General features: G+C 40.9%; 1 protein-coding gene and 1 long non-coding RNA gene across 2 annotated transcripts in view; both read left to right on the forward strand.

Annotated features, from left to right (window-relative positions):
• Positions 1–2,784: 2,784 nt before the first annotated feature.
• ASXL3 (ASXL transcriptional regulator 3) overlaps positions 2,785–15,712 on the forward strand; it is a 127,217-nt gene continuing 114,289 nt past the window's right edge. The window contains exon 1 of the mRNA XM_085052768.1: positions 2,785–2,981. Coding sequence (XP_084908894.1) covers positions 2,806–2,981 — 176 coding nt within the window. The 5' untranslated portion in view covers positions 2,785–2,805. The remainder of the gene's footprint in view (positions 2,982–15,712) is intronic.
• Positions 3,601–13,044, forward strand: LOC146441957 (uncharacterized). The gene is made up of 3 exons (XR_014850096.1): positions 3,601–3,682; positions 9,362–9,508; positions 9,650–13,044. It is a non-coding gene; the product is annotated as an uncharacterized LOC146441957 (long non-coding RNA).

Below are 15,712 nucleotides of genomic sequence, written 5' to 3' on the forward strand. Positions count from 1 at the left end.
GGAATTTGTATTGAAATTGTGTTTCATTGTATTGAAGCAATGCATATTTATACATATAAAAACACTTGCACAAGTAGTGGAAGTCACAGATTTCTGCTTAACAGGAGTATTAGTGTACACAATAATAAAAATTGGCAGTAGACATCAAAAGTAATTTTCCTATGCAGGAAACAAGAATAATGTTCTTCAGGTGGCTTACTAGATAATGCTTAAAATTTTTACAGTAGTTCAGGTAAATGCATTCACTGGATACTGAAGCTCAGAAATCAGCCTCCAGTGTTACTTTAGCATCATATGACCATTCTACTGATGCAAGAAAAAGTAACTAGACACAAATGTATCCGTAATAAATAACTGATTCCATCTATGGTCAAAACAGTAACATCTGGTACTGTAACATCACATAAATATTGCTTAGGTAAAAATTAATTATATATTTTAATGTAACATCTTTCTGCAGTATATGCAGGTTATCCTATCTGGTTTACAATGTGCTGTAAATATTTACACACACACACTGATACACACTCATACATGTTATATATGCTGAGCTTTTAGCCATAATTCCAATAGTTGCAGTTTGAAGGCAGTTCACCACGTCTCAATTTTCCTATTGCCAATTCAGTTAGACAAGCAAGTTATGATCTCCTGTAGTTTCACATCCAATTCATGCAGTAAATACTACCTATAATCATTAGGAAGTGCTTTCTTTCATAAAATGAACTCAGCCTTTTTGTGCTGTGCTTCTAGATTTACACATGAGTTTTAACTCTCTTAAAGCAGAAGCGTATTGTTCTGTTGAGGCACTTGGTTTCTGTATATGCTTGCAAACCTTATTGGATTCAGCTACAAGATTTATTACAGAAAAAAAGCCCATATTCTATTTTAAGAGTACAGATTCCGGTTTTTTTTTTCCCCATCATGAAACATAGAGAGTACCCCCAGCTCCCTGCTCTGGTGGGTTCTCTTCAGTGGAAGCTCCGATAGCAAACAGCGTAAGTGGTTTTCTTTCTCCAGCAAAGCCAGTGCGACTAACTGTCAGTATATAATTCCAAACCATTTTCATGTGAACAACAGAAGGAACTTTCAAGGCTAGGTTGCATGGGGCATTGAGCTACCTGGTCTAGTGGACATGTCCCTGCCCATGGCAGAGTGGTTGGAGTTAGGTGATCTGTAAGGTCCCTTCCAACCCAAACTATTCTATCACTTAACAGCATCTGGATTGTGTAGGAATGATGCAAATAAATTAAATGACAGCATGACACTGGTCTTGTTTCTTCACCATTTTAATAGAAAGGATGTAAAACTGAAAAGATTATTCCAGGTGTCCGCAGAAATAACAAATGAAAGTCTAACCCTGACTGCAATAGACAATACTAGAAACCAATCAAATCAACCAAAAAATCCACAAAGTCAGATTAGCTTTAGGGGCTCACTGAACTTCTTCTTCTGAGAAATCTCCTTTTCTGTCCAACACCACCACTGCAACACCAGAGGTCTCATGAGTAACGGAAGTTCATGTAATGTAGATGAAGCAGCTGCCTGTGAATACATGGGAACTAATGAAGAACAGTTCTTTCAGACTTCCAACAGCCAGTTATGATGGGAATGACTGATAAACATCCCTATGCTTTTTTATTTTGTTGTATTTTCAATACTGAAAACAATGAAGGTACTTCAAAGGCAGTTGTAAGTACTCAATTACTACAGACTTAGACTTTTAGCATGGGAGATGAGCTGTGAATAAAACCTGTATGATTTGGAATAGAAAGTTACTAAAGGCAAGGAAATGCAAAAGTAAAAAAATTGAAGTAGGACAGACATGAAAAGGTGAATATTAAGTCAAAACCACAAAACACAGAGAAGTGATACTAACAGCAAGCTTTTTCTTTCTAAATGTTACTACGGTGACAAAGATGTCATTCAGCAAAATACAAAGGAACATGTACCTGTTTCAACAACTGGCTGATTGTAAAATTTTTTGCACAACCTCACTGTCAAACCTGAAATATCGCAGTTGCAACAACATTTTTCTCAAAAACATTTCTGAGGCATATTCAAATCCTCTGCTTAACACTACATAAACTGGAATCAAAACTAAATTTAGAAGCAGCTGTTTTAATAGAATTTTGTTTTGCTCATATTTTTAATGTTTTTATATAAGTGGGAGTGAATCATGAAATCTGGAAAGGTGTTAGGGTGACAACCTATCTTTCCGCTAAAACAGAAGTATGAGGAGGAAGAGCCAAACCACCAGATTCAGTGCTCCTTTAGAGTGTTTGGGGGATGCTGTCAGGTTTTTACTTCTGTTTCCTTGAGGGGCTGAAGGACCAGGGTTGCCCTGGTCCATTTCTTGATAAAACAGGCTAAGCACTGTGGTAGTTGCGCGTGATTTCTTTTTTTTTTCCCCCAGCAAAATGTGTATTTGCGGAAAAATAAGGTTTAATGTTACCAAAGGAAAAAGGCAAGGCGTAACACGGGTGCTGCTGAGAGGACAAAGGAGGGAGCGGGCACTGAATAGATAGATACAGAAAACCCTGAATAATTCCTAACGCCTTTCAATCCAAACAAAAAATACCAGATGTATTTCGATAACATTCCTAATTCAGTTTAATATCTGGGCGAAGGGAGGAAACGGGGAAAAATCCGCATCACAATATCCCGCAACTCAGGAAGGTGTGCCAAGTCCCTTCGCTCCGCATTTCGTGGGTATCTTAATCCTGGGTCATCCAATTAAAGAAAACCTCCTTCGGCGGTTTTACGAGCGCAGCACATCAACTCCCTTTGTTTACTCAGTGGAACAAGATGTTCTTTCCTGTTCCGACAAGAAGAGGAGCAGAAACGCCAGCGCGGGGTCCGAGCGCGCTGCCACCGGCCCGCCCGGGGCTGGCTCTGCTCCGGCACACTGCCTCCCGCAGCGGCTCCGGCCGGAGCCAGGAGGGCACGGGCGAGCACCGCCGCCCCGGGGGACTGCCCCAGCCGTAAGTAAGAGCCAGCGAGCAGCGAGCACTCGGGGGGCGGGCCGGGTAGTATTTCGGGCCGGTTTTACGGAACGCGGTGCGGCGCGCAGCGGACAGAGGGCGGAGAAGGGGCCGAGGCGGCCGCTCCCTCAGCCACCTCCGACCGCCGCCCCCGCCCCGGCAGCGCCCCCAGCGCCGCGTCCCCGGGGAGCCGCCGCGGAGCAGCACGGGAGTTGTAGTGCGGCGGCGCCGGCCGGCCCGCCATCCCGCTCCCCTCCCCGCCGCCCCCGGCCCGCGGCCTCGCTCTCGCGAGGCTTGGGGGGCGGGCGCGCTCTGGGGCGGGGGGCGCCGCCGCCGCCGCCGCGGGGATGTTGGGCGCGGGCGCGGTTCCCCCGCGTGACGTCACAGCGCATTGTTGTGAGCGCGGCGGAGCATCCCTCAAGCTGTCACAGCTGTGCCGCCGCCGCGGGGAGCCTCTCCCCCCACCCTCCTCCTCCTCCTTCTCCTCCTCCTCCTCCTCCTTCGCCCCCGCCCCTCCCGCCCCGGGGGCTCCAGAGCTCGGTGTCACCGTATCATTGTCCGTGCGGAACCCCTCCGGGCCCCCCCCCACTCCCGGTCCGCCCTCCCCCCGCCTCCCCCCCCCCGAACCACCTCAATGAGATGCAAACATGAAAGACAAGAGGAAGAAGAAGGACCGCACCTGGGCCGAGGCTGCCCGCCTGGTAGGTGCCGCGGTGGCAGCGGCAGCATTGTGTGTGTGTGAGTGTGTGTATGTACGTGTGTGTGTGTATGTGTGTGCGGGGCGAGCGCGTCCCGCCGCCGCCAGCCCGGCGCGCTGCCCGCCCGCCGCTTTGTTGCCGGCGGTCGGGGCCACTGTGGGGCGGGACGGGAGGGGGGGAGAGAGACAGAGAGCGAGAGCGTGTGAGCGAGTCTGGGGAAAGAGTGTGCGAGGGACTCCGAGAGTGAGGGAGAGAGAGCCGGGCGTGTGTGCTTCGGAGCGGGAAGGAGCGCGGGAGTGCCCGTGCGGGAGCGGCGGGAGGGTGCGGGTGCCTGTGCCCGGCTGAGCCGGGCTGGCGCTCCGGGCAGCCCGCGGCTCTGCCGGCGCTCCCCGCCTGCCTGGAGAGGAGAAATAACCTACGTCCCTTCCGCGGTGTGTGCGTGAGGAAATGCCTCTGTTCTTTTCTTTTTGCATGTATGTGTGTGTGTGTGTGTGTAAATACCCAGGGATCGTGTCTGTCTCTGCAAAGTTCATGCATCAGATATCCCAAGGAAAATCCCTCCTTTTAATCTAGAGAAAAGTGAAATAGCCGGGAATTGCCTTTCCATCCCTTTAGAGCGAACAGGACAGGGGTGAGGGGCGTTAGAGACAACTCTGTCCTGGGATTTCGCTTCATCCTCTCTACTTCCACCGAGCCGGGCAATACCCAGGGCAATCTAACCCGCTTCTGGAAAGGCTCCGTGGCTCTGGGGACCCGGTCCATTCCCACTTCATTAAGAAACTGTCTCCCTTACCCTACTGTATCTGTTTTCATGATTCTGTATTGCTGTTTGCTAAGTGTAACAGAGCACATTGTTTATGTTGTTTTTCCATTTCGGAGTATGTCTGAGTTCTCTCCATTCTAGGAATTGTACGACAAATAGTTACGCACGGTACAGCACGTATGGTTGTACACGTCCGTATGCGTGTCTTCTGCAAAGTTGGGTCTGGTTCAGCTCCAGCCGAGTGCGTAAAAGATGACAAAGCTGGAAGGATAGGCTGCTCGTTACGTTGCTTTTTTGTATCTACACGAACTTTATCTTTTATTAATCTCTGATACAGACTGAATTGTTTAAGTAACATGCCGTTACTAATGTTGCATCTGTTTCTAGTAGTGGGTAATGATATCTTACTACTATCATTTGTTTAGTGTATTTGTGAAGCACTTTCCTTGTAAAAATGTTTTCACCTCGTTGTACGAATTCCTAGATAGGAAGTTCAGCCTCTCCTACGTAAATAATTATAAGGTATTAGACAGACACTACCTATAGATGTCTCTGTAAGCTGTATCGAGGTATTCTCGTAGGCTTGGGCAGTGCTAAATTCTGATGTGGCTTATTATACATCCCCCAACATTTTGTAATAATGCAGCATTAGTGAAGATGCTGTGATATGGTGTCGCTACTGTACGCTCTTATTTCTCGTGATCGTAACAGAAGTTTTACTGCAGTAAAATACTCGCTCACGTTTGCCAAAATAGTTTTGGCAGATGTTGCTATGGTACTTGTTTCTCTGTGCTCCAAGCTGCTGAACATGCATTTAAAAGTCTGTAAAATGCATCAATTGCTATACTAACTTTACTGTTTCAGGTTGCTGCTGCAGTTACCATTGTAAGCTGTATTTTGTTTGACAAATGTGCATAAAGGAATTTATTGTGTAATGAGTAAAATTGCTATTCCCATGTGGTCTAATACATGGAAAAGTTTAAAGCCTCTGGAGGACAAAGGCTGAGCCACTGCTGTGGAGAAGGGCTAAGAGTCTTATTTTCATGATGTCTTATCGTCTCACATTTCCCCCCAGAAGAGTAATGATTTGCTAAAATCAAGTAGAATCTAAAATGATACACTACTGTATATAAGTGGTAGAGGTACACATGGTCCACAGTGTTATTTTTTTCCATCCTCCTGGGGTTGCCAAGTTCTGCAGAGCTTGTCCCAAGTCTGTTAGGTGAATGACATGTGCTGCTGCTCAGACAAACTAGTCTTACACTGATCTTTACTACTTATATAGTCACTTATGTTTGCAAATCACGGTGAAAGACTGATGCCAAAATTGCTACTCCTTACGGTGTTTTATGTTAGGACCCTGATGGTTCATTATGACTTTGTTTTCTTGGGATACATCAATAATGTATTACCACAAGGTTTGATTAAATCAATTTCTTTCCATAGACAAGTAAACAATGAAGTGATTGATACCTACTCACAAAAAACGACTCAGGACTTACCTAGATCAATACATTGTAAAATTGTATACTGCTGAATTATTTTTAGGAAAAAGAGGGTGAATTAATACATGGAGCAACTGTATGGATATTTACATTGTAGATTTTTTGTGAAAGCCCTTACATTGCAACGATATTAGGCTTTCAAAGTGAAGTGCTAAAAAGTATGAAATGACACAGATAACATTGCTGGTATTGCTTTATCACTCTGTTGTTTGCTGGTATTGCTTTATCACTCTGTTGTTCATGTCCATATGTTACAATCTACACTTTAAATGATGTACTTACATGCCAGTTTCCCAACTATTTTAAGTTCACTCACTAGAGCTGCTGAATTTTATTTTGTTTTTTGTGAGGTGCTGTACTAATTTTTTGTACACCTTTCAAACAGTGCTGAAGCAGGTTTTTATTTTATGTTTCAGTTGCACATATGCAGCTATTATTAGCAGCACCCAGTAGCTTACCAAATGCAAATGTTTCTATACTTGCAACATGCCTATGAGGTTAAGTATTTTGACCTCTGCTTTACCCATGCAGAGTTGAGACATGGAAAGATTAAATACCTTATTCAAAGCTGTTCAGGAAATCTGTGGGAGAGGTAGTTATGATACCAACAGCGTCTCCATAGTAGTTCTGTTTCACAGTCATAAAATCATCTTCCTTCTGTGACTACACTTTTGCCTCATTCATTCTCTATTACTACTTTCTCTCACAGTAATTATGACAGGAGTTGATATGGTCATGTCTCTGTATTCAATCTATTTTGAAACTCATAATGTAACATATAATGCTTATGGATTAAAAGGAGCACAAAAACTGGACTTGAGCCTGAAATTGTTTCACAGCTCTCCATTTCCCACATTCAAAATGAAAAAAGCAGAAGTACTTCAGAAAAATACATTACATGGCAGTGTTTAAACACATTGTAATGTGTAAGTGATGAGGCTCCAAACTGACTGTCAGTGTTGTATTTACTCATTTTCAGTGTTTGATTAAGGGGTCTTTGAAAACTTAAGTTCCTGTGATGCAGTGTTTTTTCAAGTTGTTCCCTTAATTTGTAAAACATAAGGAGGAAAGAACTCCTATTATATTACTCTCTTGCTGTAAATACCACACATGTCGTACAGGCAATAAAGCAGGAGCACTGGTATGTCCTGTATCAGAACTTACATTTTATGGAAGAAGTCTCCAGCAGAGAGTCAAATCTTTCTGTCTGTGACACACTGCTTTTTTCTTCATACAAGTCTGCTTATCTTAGGGGCAAGGCATAGCCCAGCTTACAAGCATTCCTGAGAAATGAACGCATGTGCAGGATCAATGGAATGGTGGCATACCACTAACAGTTCATGTTACAGAGCCCATTTTGTAGAACACACATTTTTATGGACAAAATTGCAACTTGTCTTTACAACCTGCCAAAGGGCATATCTTTGATGTACACCCAATATGTCAACTCACTTTGTCCTTTGCAGCAGACTACAGCAGTGCTTATGGACGACCTGGGCATTATCTCCATGCCAGTTTTCTGCTTTTTGTATCTGATAGACTAAGATAGAACACTTAAAAGAATGAGAACAAAAGAAAACCTTTCAAGGAAGGAGGAGAAACATCCTGTCTTTCTTCTGTCTTTTAGTTGATCCTCATTTGATGTAACTGTATTGTTGTTTTCTGGTCATACATGGAACTCATTAAAATTGTATAGAAAGGTTAAACACTTGAGTAGTTAAAGCAATTTGTAGTGATTCCTTTCAGATGAAAAATCTTCTATCTGTTTAGCTTCACAAGGACTCTCAAGCTATTGCTAGAAGTCCTGAAATAGTGAATGCTGCCTCCTAAAAATTTAATGCCATAAAATTCTGCATAAAAACTACTGAAATGAAAAATCCTGAGAACAAAACATGCCCAAGGATACTCTGCCACATAAGAACTGATGACAGTTTTAAGCGGGCTGCAGTGATCCAACTTTTATCATTTGACTTTTAGACATGATCCTTTGTTATTTCTGGAAGGTTGAACCAAAGGCCTGAACAGAATGAGGAGAGACTGGTCACTTTGAGAATGCAGAGCTCAGAAGCATATAATAGGCAGCATCAACCATCTGCCTGGAAGGGAGATAGTTTATGGTAGCATTTTTAAAGGATTTCTTTTTTTATTAATAGCTTGCCCTTATTATTGGCCTTTCCTCTTTCCTGTAAGTGGTATTTTGAAACACAGCTCACTTAAGTCTCTGCCACAAGCTGACAATAAAGCAGAAGAAAATCCCAAGAATGAGAACAGTAGTCTTTGTTTGGTTATTTGTGTGCTGGATCACCTCTCTAGTATTTTTGCTCTTTCTTCTCCAAGTATTTTTCTGGAAAGAAAGGTTTTCTTGTGTTACTGAAGACTTACGTGCTTTACAGTTCTATGGAGAGTCCTTGTGGTTCAGGTGACGTGTGCATATTGGGTGAGTAATATTCATACCTTAATTCTTGTGTATCTTGCTGTGGTCTCCTGACCCGATCCAGCTCTTACCTAAGAGCTGTTTTCTTCCTCTTGTAAACCTTAAGAAAATTATGCTAATTAATTAGGGAAGCTGATGCTGTAAAAAAAAACATGAAAACCAACCACTGGAATTGTTAGCTTGCATGCTACTGTTTAATGTGGCTGACTGTCCAAAAGCTGATTGTTGCTTCATCTGGTATGCTGAGATAGTGTAGTTGAAACAGATCATGTTGCGGTATGGAAGTATTTTTGTATTGCATCTTCATATTTGAAGACCACAAATGAAACAAAGAAGTAGAAGAGTAACTTCTGCGTAGCTAGACCATTGATGATAATCCCTTTGACTTTTATGTTAAATCTTTGCTTTTGTTACTATAAATAACATTTGAAAGCATTGTGATAAAGGAGCTTCACATATCTTTAAAAATGGTAAATTTGACATAACTTTGTTTTATGGTATTAAGGATTTCTTTGTTGTTGGCTTAACAGAGACCTGCTATTATTTCCATATTTGTTCTGAGTTAATTCTTTTTCGGACATGCAGAAATATTGTGGCTCTGGAAGTTTTGATGGCCTTTCCCTTTGATCCACAATCAGTGCTGCTTTAAAGAGCTATATTTTAGTTTGGTTTGCTCTAGGGTTTCCTCCAGTTTGTTTTATTCAAAGTAATTCTTGCAGTTGTTAGACAAGGCTGAACCTGCACTTACTTTTTTTCTTTCTGCCTTCTGTGGTTTTAGTTGTCAGTATTTTATTTTGCTAGTATGAAATACTATTAATAAATATGGGTTTAGTAATTTTGTATTTTAAAACGTGATCTACAAACAATTTATTTATTTTAAAAATAGACAATTATATTTGTCTGGGGTAGATTTAGAGAAATGAGATTCTAACTCTTTATGTTGAGATAGCCCTTTAACCCTTGGCATCTCAGACCTTTAGGTAGGCAGGAACCTGACCCAAGCATGGGACTTGTTCTCAGTAATGTCACATTACTCCAATCAAAGGAGGATAACATAGGAGAAAACCCTAACAGGAACCTAAATATGAGCATTCTCAATAGTGTGAAGGTGTTCTCAGCGCCTTAAGGTATGATTTAATGTTCCCTGTTACAGTGAATGTTTCCAGTGTCTTCCATCTTAACTTCCTCTGTAGAAGTGTTAATATTTTCCTGACATACTGGATTTTCTGTTGAAATAACTGATCTGTTTTTATTTCTTCCAAGAGTAGATTTGGTCAGTTGCATGTGCAACCAAAGTGAAAGAGTTTCCACTAACCACACTCAAGACCCTACCACCCTTCACAGCTAGGTGGCTTTGCATTTTCAAACTTACTGTACTTCCTGCTGGAGCTTCTTTTACTCTTTATACTGTGATCAACAAATTGCAGTCATGTGGTGAATCACATGCCAAAGTTGACCTCTTGGCTTTGGAGCAATAGGTTTTCTTTTTTTTTCTTTTTTAACTGTTGTAAGCTTCAAAGTGTTTTCTCTTTCGCTGGGGATGATAATGATAGTAGTCCTGGTATTCCCTGTAAATAGCAATAACTAAACAGAGGCCTCCTTTTGTGCTATCAGGACCTGGGAGAAGATGTGATTAGCGGAAATTATTTCATTATGGTTTCATGGGTTCCAGATGAAACTGAGCAAATCTTTTGTCCAAGGAACTTGCAGACTGAAGAACCCAAACATCTTAGCATTCATTCTGGGTCATCTTCAAAGGCAGAACAATAAGCAGCACATGCTGGTACAGCCCATTTGCTCATCCTGTGAGTTCAGGTAGCAAATCCTTGTGCTGCTCAAGCACAACAGATTGGTCATAAATGATCCATTTAATCACTTACCAGCTTTGAATGACAATTACTCTCCCCAAAGAACCCCAAATCATTGACATACTGGCCCTCTGAGGCTGCTCTTTTTTTGAGAAGTCCTGCCAGGTAGTTTTCTGTTGCTGGAGTTCCTTTCTTGGGAGGAGATGTACTTGCTGGGAATTTAAAAAGGATAGACAGTTGCCTGCTGATTACTTGCAGCTAATCTTGGTTTGAAAGGATGACCTACAACTTTCTGAATGGTGATAGGGCTCTAGCACAGACATCATGAGTGTCAGGAGACAGATAATAAGCAATCTGGCAGTACACACTGTCTTCCTGGAGCTTCTTTGATGTCAGTGCACTGATTGTGGTTAGGGATGGCACTTAGTGTTGAAGGGGTCTAGAGAAACTCCATTCACTTTGGTTCAAGCAATGTCTTCTGTTTCTGACATTGGAACAGGAATCTCTGGGTGATCTGATGTTTTCATCCTTTGTCTGCTAAAAGTTCAGCTCTCTTTAATTTCTTGAGCTCAGCAGGACAAAATCTATGGACCCTGGCATGTAACCTTCCTCAGTATTGGAGGACCTTTTATTTGAGTTTTCTAACATATGGGATCCAGCTGTTGCATTGCAGGTTATGACTGATGTGGGATCTTGTACCTCAGGTGTCTGAGAAGATTTGCTTTGTAGTGAAGCTTCAAGTTTAGTTTCTGTCTGAGCAGTTGGCAGAATCAGCAACCGCAGTTCAGTCTGTTGCTCTGGAATCATCAGAATCATTAGAGGGTTGGGCTATGTGTAGAAGGTATTCCAGGTCACATCCTAGATTATTTTTCATGATTTTGGATCATCAGGAGGTAGTTTATTTAGAAGGCATATACTGTATGCTGTGTCTTGAAACTTGTCCTATACACATAGATGGGTCTAGACAAGCCTGTGATGAGAATCTCCTCACTGCTTGTAGAGGGTCAGGTCTAGAGATCATTATCCTGTGGGTGACAGTTGCATCCTATAGAGCATAGTCTGACTTACAGATAACATTTCCTAAACCTCTACAACTTCAGAAGTGTTCCTTGAGAGACAAGATCCTGAGCTACTGGGTAATTTGCTTTGGAGAACTCAAAGCTATTTTCTTTCTTTTTTGTGATTTTGCTTAGATCTTATAGACAGGATTTGGAATTTAATGGATCTTTCTAGTCAGGGTTTATATTTATTTTATCCTAGTTAGCTTCCTATGTAACTTGACATCTAGAGAGGGAAGAGAGCCTTAACCCAAGTATATATCAAATGTTTGAAGGTCAAAGTTTTATTCCATTTCTGCTGACTCTTAGCAGCTTGAAGAACTGGCTGTGTAGTAGTTTACACACTTGGTGAGATGCCTTGTGAAATGTCTAGAGTCTAGTAAATCACAGTCAAATCCATGTCCCATATGGTTTGTTCCTGCTTTTGTGACTTGAACTTTCTTTTTATATAAGATGAGGCTTTACCCCTATTGCTGTATTGCCAAAGTACTTAACTTCATTCTTCATTAAGTGATACCATCTGGTTTGATTATTTCTTTTTCTGTCCCATAAATTTAAACTAAAAGTCTATTGATACCTATTTTTAGATAAATGTTAATTCTTTTTATGCCTCAAAATTCCCGGTTATCCGTCACCTGCTGGCATTGCTGTATCAGAGAAGCATGTGACATTCCGTGTCACTATGACTGCCTGCCAATATTACCTAGCAAGGGTAGTGAGAAAAAATAGACCCTTATTGTCCATAGCCTGCTGTCGTTCTTCTGGACCAAGATTCTGGCAGCTATCTCAAAATCATGGCATTCTCTGTTCATACCAGCTCCTTTAATCTTATTTGGCATTTCTGTCATTTAAAAATTCTAGGCAGGTAAGACCAATGAGAACTTTGGAATTTGGTGTTTAGGGTGAGAAAATCATCTTAATTAGAGCATTGCTTTGATGGTCATAGAAGGTGATGTTGTTAAAGGCCTCAAGGTCACCTTGTCTGTTCAGACTTAAAAAGAAGTCACACAACCCCAATTAGTTTTGTGAAATCAATAAAATTAGTAACTTTTATTACTGATAGGAGCTATGACTTGTCTGACCTTGCCAGAATCTGCTCTTCTAGTGAAAATTTACATTCTGCTTAAAAAAATGGGAGAAGTAAGAAAATAAAATGATTATGAAAAGTTGTCAGATGAGCATGATTTAGAATTCAGATGCATTATGTGTTTTTTCTGACAGTGACTAGACAGAAAACATCAATTTTCTTGTACAGATTGAGAATTCTGTATCCAGTTAATGGTTCTCATTCATATTCTCTGGTTTTTTGAGACATTTTGGGCTTAGTCTCTTGATTTTTTTTGAGAGTTTGATGCGGCAATGCTGCAGCAGGTTTGTACACAGAGCAGTAATGCTTAATGCATTCTGATCTATTCCATAATTTGTTTCATTCATAATGCAGACTTTTGAGGCATCTTGCAAGCACACATCTTCTGCTTTAAAAAGAAAAAAGTAGAATAATGTAATGAGGCTCATCATCTAGGTGTGGAATAAGCTCAGAATTCACTGTAGAAGAAATCTTCAAATAATGTACTATTAAATTACTATTTAAGAGGTGTTAATACCTTTTTGTTACTGGTTTCAGGATGACCCATGGCTCCACACATGTGTACTTTCCTCAAGGTGCCCTCCTGGGCAACAGCTTAAAGTGCTTTTTCCTAGATATCCCAGTAGGAAATATTTGATGTGAGGGAAGAATAAGGATTAAATGTATTGATGTGATCCTTTGAATTCCTGACTTGCAGTCCTAGCCTTATGTGTGTGTATATATATATCTATATGTAAAAAATTAAAATAAAAAATATATATGTAAATATATATATATATAAATATATAAAATATAGGTAGATTTTCAGGTATTGGGTTACAGGCCTATGAAACTGACTGGGAGAATCACAGAAACACACTACATGTCTCAGACATTTGATCTGCCCCTAATGAGCCTCAGCATCCTTTGCAAAGACAGTTATCAACAGCAAGAAATGGATGCTGGTCTCAGCTCTTGGGTTGGTCCAGTTTTGTGGTTGTTTCATCTTGCAGTCAGAATCTTCATGCTAAAATCCTGTTCCTTCAGTCAGTGTCTGGGGAGCAGCTGACTCAGTGCCAACTGCCCGTGTTGCTTTTGGAATGAGAGCTGCCCATCCAAGTGGAATGTCAGGGATAACCAACCCTATGACTTTGTCTTGGACTGACATCCCTTGTCTTTATAAAACGTCTGTTAGTGAAATCTGTGGTTTTTAGAGAAGGGGATTGGCTCCCAGGGAGCAAACAATGAAAGAAAATGGAATTACTGCTTTGAGGCAGCTTGAACATTGCAGTTATCTTATGAGGGATATTATGATTAGAGCTATCTTATGCTCTTTATCGTGACAGTATTCCAATGATGGTGAGCCCCACTAAGTGGTTGTGATGTTAAAACATGCTCTGGTTTGGATTTGTAGAAGCACTTAGAAACTAGGGGGCTGTGGCTGCGCAAGGTAAACGTGGAGATTTTTATCAGTCTGTCTGTGCAAGTTACTGCATGCTTTTGATACATGTATCATTGACAATTGTTGCATTTACTAAGTAAGTATCTCCAGGGGAGCTCCTGGGTACCTGTGCTATTGATCAGCCCTTCACAGTAAATGCTTGATGTTCCCTGTAACCATTGTGGGCTGTTAATTTAGCCTCCCATCCCACAGCAGCATCAGCGCTTGAGGAGGAGGCTTCAGAACTCTCAGATGGCTGTCTGGGGAGTTTTCCAATGGAAGAGTATAAATATGGGAGAAGCATGAACAAACAGATGCATGACTGACTGAAGAATGCAGGATACAATGCAAGAGAGTAGCAATAATAGGACTGAGCAGAGTGAAAGGCCTTCAGAATAAAGTCAGTGTCTGAGCAGTGATTTTAGCTATTGTGCTTCATGGACTCCAGAAGGGTAGTTTTTCAACTGGTTTGTGAACTGCACAGTGAAAAATTCAATAGAAGATGGGAAACTTTGAAAAATTTGGAGTAATAGAGTCAAAACAGTTGATCAAAAATGTTTTGTATGGATTTTGAAAGTTAGATCAGAAAAACATTTAGTGATGTTTAATCTGTTTAGAACGACCAACCAACTGCAAAACAATCTATGATACCGTAATAAAAATAAATAAAATAGTAATTTCTTCAGGGACCTGTTTTTTTTTTGTTGGTGGGTTTTTTTGTTTGTTTGCTTGTTTGTTTTTGTAGATGAATATTTTATGAAATAATTGTTATTTTGCAAAGTAGAACATTTCTGTCTCCAGCAAGTCATAGAGTTAGGTACTTTGCGTGGAGATAGACTGTTGTTTGACACATTATCAAAACTTTCTAATCATTCTAGAGCAGGTTGCCCAGAGAAGTTGTGAATGCTCAGTCCCTGTAAGTGTTCAATGCCAGGTTGGATGGGGCTTTGAACAATCTGGTTTAGTGACGGGTGTCCCTCCCCAAGGCAGGGGCATTGGAATGAGAGATCTTTAAAATCCCTGCCAACCCAAACAATTCTATGGTTCTGTAATTCTCAGAATCTTTAATACTTCCATTAAATAAAAAACAAAAAAAATCCCCATGAAAATAACATGTCTGTCTGTGTTAGTCAATTTTAACTGTCCTTGATGAGGACAGACTCAGTTTCATACTGTAATTTTCTTGTGCTAATTCATTATATTGGAGTCTGAGCTGTAGGAGAATGTTTCAAGCTATTTAAAGTAATGTTAAATAGAGTGAAATAATACTCTTCATTTTGAGCCAGATCTACAAAAGTGGCTTGAATAAGTGAGGCTGGTATATCTGCATGGTGGTTGGGAAATGCTCTTGAAAGACCTGCAAAGAGAATAAAAAGTTTAAGAAAATATAAAAAACACTGCACCTGTTTGCTGTCATCAGCATTGTTGGAGCTGTTGTGGCAAGAAGCTTCATGTGTTACCTCAAGTGTTGTTAAATATTGAAATTAATTTTATGGAAAGATATGGGTGTGGAGGAAGAGGGAGGGGATCTGTGAAAAGCATTCTGAGAATTAATGTTCTGAAAAAAAGATGGAGTTTTAAATGCTCCAGACATACATAATAATAGTTATGAAGCTTATTACTTTTAGTACTTGCATACATTTTCTGGGATTAGTAGGAGAGAATGGAACTGGGTTAATGTCTGTTGGCATGTCATGTGGTGAAAAGAGTGTGTGCCTGGGTGATACTGATGTAATCCTGGGGAGAAAAATGACAGTACTGCATTGGGGAGCAGTGTAGAAAATGGAGATGTTATACCAAAGAGAAGTAGAATATCAGAGATCCTGAAGGGAGTCAAAAAATAAATCTGACTGACTGAAAAAATGAGGAAAAATCCCCACTTTCTCAATTTAGTAATAAAATTACATATAATTTGCTTATTTATTAATTTTGCTACCATTGCACTTAAATACCTAGTC

The sequence above is a fragment of the Lichenostomus cassidix genome, chromosome 2, assembly GCF_008360975.1.
Source record: "Lichenostomus cassidix isolate B80296 chromosome 2, HeHo_3.0, whole genome shotgun sequence".
In the NCBI taxonomy this organism is placed as follows: Eukaryota; Metazoa; Chordata; class Aves; order Passeriformes; family Meliphagidae; genus Lichenostomus; species Lichenostomus cassidix.